The sequence below is a fragment of the Brachyistius frenatus genome, unplaced genomic scaffold (assembly GCF_029030835.1).
Source record: "Brachyistius frenatus isolate BFR_SWC_R1_liver_20210118 unplaced genomic scaffold, ASM2903083v1 Contig_1, whole genome shotgun sequence".
In the NCBI taxonomy this organism is placed as follows: Eukaryota; Metazoa; Chordata; class Actinopteri; family Embiotocidae; genus Brachyistius; species Brachyistius frenatus.
The window spans coordinates 7,116,541-7,126,922 of NW_027210600.1; the positions used below are offsets into that span (position 1 = coordinate 7,116,541).

The window sequence follows — 10,382 nt, forward strand, 5'->3', positions numbered from 1 at the left end:
ACACTAAATACCAGCTGATTTACAAGGATTTAAAGCACGTTGCCGTTGTCTTATTCAGCGTTACAAAGGCTTGGGGGTGTATAAACTCACACTAAGCACAGAGAAAAGATCACAGTTTTAATATTGTTTTTGGAAAAAAAAAAAAAAAAAAAAAGAAGAAGAAAAAAAAAAAAAGAGAACCCAAGTAAAACATTTTATTCAGCTCATACAAAACAACAAAGTCTACCTCACAAAACATCTGCAACTAGAGATCTGGGAGAAAATTAAAAAGATGTACAAAGAAATGAACAAAAAAAAAATAATAAAATAAAATAAACATTTGAGCACATGCCAACGGTGCCAATCAGCCCCGAAGTCCCTTCGCATCAGCTCGACACATCCCTCACTCACAGATGAACAGGCAATACTCGGGATGCATCGGCTACAAAAACTGTAGACACATCAGAATGTCTGATCTATCCCCCTCCCCGATTTTAGTTTCCCCAAACTAAATCCTCCCTCCACAGCGAACTCAAGGGCTGGAATGGATTTCTTCTGCTCAATGTTTAGTATGGCCGGTCTCTTCTGTCGTCTCTACGGTCGCCTCTGAGGACAAAAGACAAAAGATGTCGGTTATCCTTCATCCACCTTTGTCATTGAACTGAACAGTTATCGTCTGACAAATGAAGGCGAGGCTTGAGATATGGTGTGAACTTCACATTAACCCAGCGCCTGCGTGGTAAATCTCCAAATGGATAACCTGAAGTGCTCTCAATAAAGCAGACTTCCATTAACACCCCCCCACCCCCCTTTAATTTCACCTTCAGACAGCAGCAGTAAATAAAGCGAAGGGTGGAGCGCCAATATTCAGACACTAGAAGCACCTCCAGGCTCGAGGTAGTGTGACAGTGTTTTCACAGCAAAAGTGACAGAATGTATTATTTAAATGAGAATAACAAAATAAAAAATGTCCACCGAGCAATGCTCAAAAGGAAAACATCTACAACATGGCGGAAAAAGACTTTTCATCGCGCGACTCCGGCCGGATTCACGAGAGCACGACAAGATAACAGGAATCACAAAATCCATCTGGTCAGGCTTTAAGTTCTGCATTTGTATCTGAACCAGCGGTCGATTGGACCCATGTGTGTCCAATGAGGACCTACAGGCCTGTTTGGAAGCCACCGCTTGTTTGAAAACAACAAGAATTAACTCAAGACAGATGCTTCATCCAATCACCTGCCAAGCATCTTTTGAAAGTGAACCATTTCAACTGGTTTCCCAGGATGACGTCTTGGATGGTCCCGTGTAACACCATCTGACGTTTCAGGTTTAAGTTCGGCAGGCGGCGGCCATTTCATGGCCGACAGATCAAACATTTATCCCCGTGACATTTTCCTCAAGGTGCAAGTTCATTTTTTTTTTTTATTACGAGACGGAACTTAAATTGCTTTTTAAACCTTAATGACATTATTCATAAGGCCGAGACATAAGCTGCATAAAATGGAGCGGCTGGTTAAAAATGATCTGCAACTGGATACGACATGTTTTATGGTGGAGATTAGACTAAAATAGGGAACAGGAATCTGGTAAACAAGTTTTAAACTTTTCTAAAGTAGTCCTTTTAAAATCCTACGACTTTCTGGGAGGAAACTGAACTCAATGCTTCAAGATTTTTAGACCGACTTAAATCCAGAGTACAAAACGGTATGCAGATTTCTGGTAAACAGCATATTAGAAAGGTTTTGGTAGGTAGAACCTTCTGTACGCAGTTGAATGTACTGCAGGAAATTAGGACACAGTATTTGTTTTTTGTTTTTTTCCCTTCAAGCAGGCGTCGCCCTCTTCTGGTCACACAGTCAAACTACAACAACACAGCACATCTACACGTGAAGTCTCTCAACTCCGTTCCTGCTTGACAAGTTGCTGAATGGACTTGTATACAACCATCACTGCACGGAGGATTAAGTGTTGCTCGGCTCATGGGCTGGCTTCAGCCGAACCCCCAAAATACTGGCCTTCATCTTGAAGGGCAGCTCGCAAGTCAAATTGAAGAAACAAAACTCCTGAACTCACCTTCCTCCCATTTTGTAGCCACCTCCGTAGCCTCCACGGTCACCTCCACGATCTCCGCGGTCGCCTCCGCGGTCGCCCCCGCGGAAACCTCCACGGCCTCTGAAGCCGCCTCGGTCGCCGCCGTAACCACCTCGGCCTCCGCGATCTGCAAACACACAATGACAACATGCATGTCAGTGAAGAAAGTTTCTAAAAAAAAAAAAAAAAAAAAGAAGAGTAAAAAAAACATACCAGACAGACATGTTGGTGATATTTTGTAAATACTTTTTTAAGTATTTACAAAAGTCTTTATGCTGGCTACAAATATTTTTTCTTTCAAGTAGGTTTTCTTGCTCTAACCTTTTCACAACAATTTATTTCTTGGTAAAAAAAAAAAAAAAAAAAGGTGTGTTTTTTTCCTGATTAAAAACAACATTTTTCCAGTAAAACGATCCGGTTAGCGTCACTTACCCCCACCTCCAAATCCAGCATCTCCTGGTTTGGGTGCCCCACACTTGTTACACTCCTGCCGCCGTGCAAAATTCATGTTGCCGCAAGAGCTGAACAAAGAAATTAGATGGAAATTTATACACACAAATCAAACCAGTTGGCCCCTTTTGTTGTACATTAATCACCATTTTCTTTTAAATCCCATTAAAAGTATGAAATCCTGACCTGTTGGGACAAGGCCAGTCTCCTCCCTTAATATCAAAGCTGGGTCCTCCGCTGCCGCCGCCACCGCCGCCGCCGCCACCGCGACCTCTGAAACCTGTCAAACATCCAAAGAGAAATGATGATAATCAGAACACCGGCAAAAACATCAAACACGCAAGGAAAGGTTTATGGATACACACCTCCTCGCGTGCCTCGCCCACCTTTCTGTGCAAACTCTGCTCTCCGGGTGGCAAATGATACTTTGATGGGTTTACCATTGAACTCCTTTCCTAAAACAAACAAACAAACAAAAAAAAAGGCAACGTGTTGGTGAGAATGATGCTGACCTACTGGAGAAAACAAAAGAGGAGATGTGGCAGCGCCATTACCATCAAACCAGTCAATAGCAGCTTTGGCTGAGGGAGGGTCATCAAAGGACACTGTAGCTTCTCCCTTTGGTCGACCGGTGGCCTTGTCAGAGTAGATGTTGATCATCGGTTGGGCAGTCTTCTTATTCACCTGAAAGCAGAATATGCGTCGACATGACCAGTGTCATAATGCAACATTTTAAATCACTCCAAATGAGCGGAAACTGATGACAAAAGGCAATCGGATCAAATCAATACCTTGATGATGCCAATTTGTTTGAAGAAGTCACCAACTTCCTGAACTGTGGCATCTTCTCCGAGCCCCTGCACAAAAATGGTGTTGTTGTCGGAGTTGTCCTGCTCTCCAGCTGTGGAAGAGATCAACCGTGAGAGGGGACACCGGGGACGCTTATAGAAACGGAGACCGCCAGCACTGACTAATCAGTACAAATCCTCATTTAATCATGCGATGCTCGAAGACGGTCTCACCTGGTTCATCCTGAGAGTCGTAGTCTCGAGAGCCTGTAAAACAGAGGAGAGGGATGGAGGAGAAAACTTGAACAAAAGGTTGAACGACTGTCTGTAAAGTTTCATACATATAATTATTAACTCCATCCCTACCAATGCATAATGATACAAAGCAAATTAAACAAAGCCCATGTTTACAGCTCTCTGGTGGGTGTTTTCATACCGTTGCATCACATACCAACACCTTGCAACAGGAACAGAATTGTTCTTTGGTTGTTTTTTTTTGAGCTTACACCAGAAATGAAAACCACCAAAATGTCTCCAGTTTTAGAAAGTTTTCCTTCTTCGTCCTGGGAACACCTCTGTCATTTACAATCAGCCCTCGTCTTCATGCAACAATACCATTATTTTACAGCTCAAGCTCCATGTTCTTTACCAAATCTGAAGTCACTTATGAGAAATAGCAATAGGTGGAGTCCCTTGGGATCTGGACATGGAAATGGTGGCATTCACCGAGTTGTTTTTTTTTTTTTTTTGTTTTTTTTTTTGTAATCCCCCTCTTTTCTTTTTGCTAACTCAAGTTCTTTCCTCCCCAACCGACACAGTTCTGATGCTCGTCACTTACCACCGTAATTTTTGTAGCCACCACGGTCACCACCTCTGCAGAGGAAAAATTGGAGATATGATGGCTTTTCCTTTGTCCCAACTGAGAGCTCAAAGCTCCCCTACATCCCCATCAGTATGCACTCCTGCCAGGGTGTGCGACTATGGTGGAAATGTCTCACACGAGGATTGCGTTAGTCTTTGACATTAGAGCTCAATGAACAGACGACTGCGCAGCTCTGACTAAAAGAAAAATCTGGCACACGAGTGAAGACAGTTATCGCGTCACTGGGTCACCATTTACAAAGAATTTGGTACTTTTTTTTTTCTTCCTTTTTCTTCTTGTTACATGGTCGGATTGGATACCAAGAGCTGGAAAACCAGCTGAATTTGTTTTGGGGGTTTTGTCCCCCGTGAGAAGCCAAATTGGTGTTATGGGGTGTATCAACCAATGAGCAATCTTCCACTGTGTGCATTTATGAGATCCTTTAACTGAGGTCCAAGTTTTAGTTCAATCACTCTGAACACCTGTAGTATAAAATGTAGATCCATGTTAACACATTATACATGTTCGCCATTGTCAAATATACAACACTTGAATGAAACCTGTTGAATGTGAAGCAGCTGAAGATGTGGCTCCAGGTCTAAGTGCATCATCTCAGTGGAGTTTCCATTGTTCAAGAACTATAACGTGGCCTTCAGAGAACAACATACCAAAAGTGAGTCGCCGGCAACTGAACAAGTTTGGCTGCTAGATTTAACTTTGATAAAAGTATGGAAGCATTAAACATTAAAAACGTGTCCTCTATTAAGTTCAAATTACAAAAAGGTGACAGAAACCTCTAAATAAAGGGCATTCACAGGTTTAAAAAAAATTATTAATAACTTATAGGAAATATACACTACAAAAGATATGGTTGGTTTCCCAATTTTATCTAATTGACCAACATGTGGCCCTTTCAGACCTTACTCAAGTCAAGCGCCAAAAAACAAAACTAAATATCGTTTTTCTCTCCTCATGAACATGTGCGGGTGGGTACCTTTACTAGAACCTCTTCAAAACCGAGAAGTACAACTTTTGCAAGAGGGCAACGGTGAAAGATATTTTTTTGTGTGGAAGAACGCACTCTTAATGAGGTGCTGCAGAATTGTCGCTTTACAAAAACATCTGTTAACTAAAACTCACGTTTCAAAAATAATTTAACGTTCCTCTTGATACTGTACAGCCTCTAAAAATGACACAAGGTGTCCCTTCCTGGCTGAAAGGGAAAAAAAAAAAAAAAAAAAAAAACAACAACAACAACAAAAAACTGTCAACTGTTGTTTCAGAGTGGACAAAACCTGTCCCAAAGTGTGGGATAATTCAGTTGCACAACCAGGTCTCTGGTGCCTTCACAGCTCTGATGTGGGCGGATGTAGTCCGTCTCCATCCCTTCACATAAAACCCCATTGATAGCAGGTGGATCATCATTGGGTCAACTCATTTCTAACCACCAATTAAATTAGATTTAACACCAGCAGGGCTCTTGTGTAAAAACTTAATGTGAATCAGGTTTTGAAAAAACAAAACAAAAACCAACAATCTCACACGGTTCAGGCACCTGGAGCACAAAGCTGAGGGTTGGGGAACATTACCTATGAAGTCCATGACAATATTTGATGAATCTGGTATTGAAAAAATTGGGGGTCTGGAGCACAAAGCAGATGAGTGGTGAAAATCCATCTATGTGGATGGTTTGTGGTTGATGACTGATGATGTGTTTAGTGACAAGTTATTTCTCATTTCTGTGTGCAGAGGGTACCTTGGGGGCAGTGGCACTGTGCAACTTACCCCATACCAGGAGGTCCTCCTCTTCCACCACGGTCATATCCACCACTGCGGTCATAACCGCCTCGATCAAAGCCACCGCGGCCTCGGCCTCTGAAACCCCCTCCTTCGGCACGGTCTCCCTGGTCGCGCCCAAACCTTCCACCCTGACTACCACCATCACCTGGTGCAGAAAAGATTTACAATCTCACTTAATAGACAGCAAACTTCCACATCGTCTGAGGAATCTTACACGATACAGGTGTAGCTCTATACTGATCCTGGATTCAGTTATTCATACCCTCACTCCATCGGCTATAACCGCCACCTCCTTGCCCCTGGCCACCATAGCCTCCGCTGCCGCCTCCGCTGCCGCCTCCGCTGCCGCCGCCACCACCACCACCCTGTCCGCCATAGGAGCTTTGCTGCCCATAGCTGTCTCCTCCTTGGCCCTGGCCACCATAGGAACCTGGTTGTCCATAAGAGCTCTGCTGGCCATAAGAGCCTGACCCTTGTTGGCCGTAAGAAGACGACTTGTCGCCATACCTTGATTTTAGCAAAATCATTACAGTTAACCCAACAGACACCAAATACCCGAATCCATCAGTTGTTTCCATGTAAAGACATGTGATTAATAATGTGGAGCAGAAAATAACATTTTCTAATTCATCTACACTATAAAAATTCATTAGCTTGAATATGACCAGTGTTTTCAGTTAAAAATATATATCCAATTTTACATTTGGATTCAGTATGTGTAACAGCATGCATTGCAACTGATGTACTTTATTGTTTAATAAAAAAGAACTTTAACTTGTATAAAACATACAAAATCTTAATGTTACAAAAGACCATTTGTAGTCCAAACGATGTCTGAGAGAATCGTGCTGAAATAGTAAAGAGCATCCACAAAACAGGAGCCCAAATACTGCAATATTAGCTAAAGCTTACCCGGAGGAGTCCTGTCCATAATTACTAAAGCTCTGTTGCTGAGATTGGCCATAACCCTCTGTCAAAACACAGATGAGACAAAATGAACATTGAGAAACCTCTAATTTGGTTCAAAATAACCCGTTGTTTTATTCATTGTTTGTGTATGACGCAAAAATAAAATAAAAATCATAAATTATTTTACTCGGCTTAAATAAAAATGAAAAGCATCTTAAAATCTCCTCTCACACACATAAGAGGGTGCAATTTATTCATGTGGTGATCAAATACCGCTACAAACATTCAGGGTATGCGAGTAACTGCCTCACTATAAATACCAAGGGCAAGCTATATTGAACCAATACTAAGTTTAGGTGGTAATTTAAGTGATTTTTAAGAGACATCAATGCACTGTACCTCAATTAAGACCAGTAAAAACAAGTTTTCGCGTACGGGTGCTCCGATCAAGCGACCAACACTTGCTCAAAATAGTTCATATAGATCAGTCTACGTAAAAGGTCGAGACAATTTATCGAAGCGCAGCTAAAGCGGCCTTCTGGTAGTTCAGGAGTGTGAATACATTCGGGGGGAAAAAGTTTGGTTTTTTGTTGACCAAGTACATTCTTATGATATTTTGTTTTTCTTGGTGCGTTGTGCACAAATAGATGATAGTTTTTACTCTAAATTTGATAAAGTTGTATTTTTGTAATTCCACAGGAAAGTTAACACTTGTTCATCTCGGTTACCATCCGATACCAGGTGCCACATACCGTCCACGGACAACGTACTGGATAAAAACAGATTAAAAAAAAAAAAAAAAAAAAAGAAAGAAAAGAAAATATAACAAACAAAAAAAACACGAGGACGGAAAACTATAGGCTGCAATAAAATGCAGTAATGTTATAAATACATAAACGGACAGATAAAAGGCAGCAGCAGCAGCGGGCATAATTAGTTTACGGTAGTTCATAATATTGCAAACTGTACCTTGTGTCCCACTTGGCTGTTCAAAGCCGGCATAACTCTGTGCCCCGTAAGAGCTGCTTCCATTTCCTTGTCCATAACCCTGCCAACAAGACACATCAGTTAAGACAGGTTATCATTACACCAAAAATAAACACATGCTGTTGTATGAAGCTTGCATACAATAAGCTGACAGCAGTTTGGGTAAATAAATAAATAATAAATCTACCTGTCCACTCTGCTGACCGCCATATGATCCATAGCTGTAGACACAAAAGAGCAACGTGGCTCAATTATATGTTAAACAACAATATGTACATGCATGCTCTGTATTTCTGTGGTAAATTAAGCGTAAAGCTTGATCATCCTCACCTCTGTGAGCCACCATACCCCGAATCTGACGAAACAGAAACAAAAACAAAAAAAATTAAAAATTAAAAAATAAACGTGATTAAAAGTGACATCGTAACTGTCCAGAAGGACCACGACGTTTACTTTAAACGGTGTGCCGAGGAGAGAAGAGGAGAAGAGGGTGACTAAGCAGGCAGCCGGAGGCCAGAAGTGTTTTCTATGAAGGAGGAGCAGGAGGCCCGGCGCGAGGCCGAGCCAATAAAAATGGCGGTCAATTTCAGCGCAGGCTCAGACTAAATGTTGAAAACGGAAAACAGGTTTATAAATACGTCCCGGTGCCGGCTGAGTGCTTTTTTTCTTTCTTTTTTTCTTCCCCCCCAATGAAACGCCGTGAATAATGCGAATCCATCTGAATTGTTAAAAACACACCGGTTTGCCGCCGCTGTGAGAAAACAAACCAGCAGCAGCGTAAACAAAAGACGCGTTCACGTTAGCGGACAAGACAACCTCGGCTCGGCGGCGGAGAGGCCCTGCTCGTCGGCGTACAACCCCCGACGCCGACGCGACGTTTTACAATTTAAAAAAAAAAAAAAAAAAAAAGACCGGACACGGGAGTAAACGCCGCACTAAAAACAAAACAAACCGAGTACTTTAAAAAACACCCGCTGGAGAACAGCTCGGTCGGGGGTGAAAAGACGAGATGTGCTCCATGAAGTAGACGGAGCCTCCCGGGCTGACCTCGCGGCTCGGCGGCTAACGGAGCAGCTAATGCTACTCAACCCACTTTGACTTATTTACAGGAAGAAGAAGAAGAAGAAGGAAAAAAAAAAAAAAAAAGCAAACGGGAGAGAGACGCTCAAAGAGGATACGCGGACTTACCAGTGGCCATTGTGTGCCGTTATACGTATATATAAGTTAAAAATCGATGTTCTTGTGATTAGCGGATAAAACTTGTGGTTGGATGTACGCAGCGCCAGAATGAGACGAACACGCTGCGGCGCTTCCTCGACAGCTTCCTCCTCCTTCTGCGGACCGACTGCTCCACAGCTTCTTCGCTCCGCTTCTTCTTCTGCGGGCTTTAAAGGCAGCTTCGCGTCCCAACGCTGTTGTGCATTACTGCCACCTGCTGGTTCCGGAACCCAGATTAATATGACTTTTACGAGCCTGGTCTCGTTGTCCCTGATATTATTTTGTGGATCAAATCCTGGCAGCCGCTGGCCAACCTCGAGACCGAGTCGCTGCGGGCAAGAACTCGGGCTAATTTGTTTTTGCTCAAGCCATTGTAGAGCCATGGATATTGTGAATAGCTCAGCGGGCCGACACTCAAGTTACATGACATGCGTCCAGCCAACTCGATGGGGAACTACAGTCGCAGCACCTGTGAGTCCTGACACGGGGTCCTTAGAGCCACCTGTGAAGATTTGGACGTAGTCGTTACACCTAGTTTCCTTCTGCGTGTAGAACTCACTCACCAGATACACGCTTTTATCTCCTGCCTTGATTTATAATAACTTAAGGTCAACCTCTGAAGTGTCTACCAAAGTTGGGTAAAAGTCCTTCCCATGCACTCCCCAATCTCTTGCCGTTACATCTCCTGTCCAGCCAAAACTGATTTTTTTTTCCTCATAGGCTGCACTCCCACAATCAAGCGTGTATATGTTTAATTAAAGTGTACTCCCAGAAAACGAAAACCTTCACCTCTCTCCAGCCGAGCTCCTTACAATTCAGAGTTAGTAACCCCTCTAAGTTTCTACCTGGTAAAGAGCATTCATTTAGTTTCCTCCACTGAGAATTTAATTCCCCACTTTGTCCCCCACATTTCAACCTAAAGATCTCCCCATATCGATTGGTGTGCTTACAAATATGTAATTTATCATTACTGAAAACAGTGTGAAACTTATGACGCTCCCCGATTTTAACCTTCCTCTCAGGTTTGCTGGCATCCTTCCCAGGTTTTCTTGTAGGTACAGTTACAGCATCCTTCCAGCTCTTTGGGACTTTCTCTTCTTCCCATAACTTATTCAATAATATGAGCAACTTCTCCAGCCCGTGTACTTAAATGTGTTGACATGACATATCTAATCTTTCCCTGGTGCAGTCTCACCTGTTTTTCTAGTGCTCTATTTAATTCTTTAATGCGAAATAGTTTTGTTCATTCTCAATACTCTCTCCTTTCTCCTCTTCTTCTTCTTCGGCCTTTAATG

At 42.6% G+C, this 10,382-nt stretch overlaps 1 protein-coding gene across 3 annotated transcripts; it reads right to left on the bottom strand.

Annotated features, from left to right (window-relative positions):
- Nucleotides 1-180: 180 nt before the first annotated feature.
- taf15 (TAF15 RNA polymerase II, TATA box binding protein (TBP)-associated factor) lies at nucleotides 181-9,239 on the bottom strand. 3 transcript variants are annotated; one of them, XM_069720518.1, is made up of 16 exons: nucleotides 9,058-9,239; nucleotides 8,200-8,224; nucleotides 8,057-8,090; nucleotides 7,852-7,930; nucleotides 6,886-6,943; nucleotides 6,236-6,480; nucleotides 5,959-6,118; nucleotides 4,150-4,184; nucleotides 3,546-3,578; nucleotides 3,315-3,424; nucleotides 3,078-3,207; nucleotides 2,889-2,978; nucleotides 2,710-2,803; nucleotides 2,506-2,594; nucleotides 2,056-2,200; nucleotides 181-585 (listed from the first exon to the last, which is right to left on the bottom strand). In XM_069720518.1, exons 1-16 carry the CDS (start codon nucleotides 9,065-9,067, stop codon nucleotides 546-548), a joined length of 1,377 nt encoding a protein of 458 aa, XP_069576619.1. In that variant the 5' UTR covers nucleotides 9,068-9,239; the 3' UTR covers nucleotides 181-545. The 3 variants fall into 3 exon arrangements, with proteins under 3 accessions (XP_069576619.1, XP_069576701.1, XP_069576781.1); XM_069720600.1 differs by lacking the exon at nucleotides 4,150-4,184; XM_069720680.1 differs by lacking the exons at nucleotides 6,236-6,480; nucleotides 6,886-6,943 and having other exon boundaries at nucleotides 9,058-9,238.
- Between the last annotated feature and the right edge of the window lie 1,143 nt (nucleotides 9,240-10,382).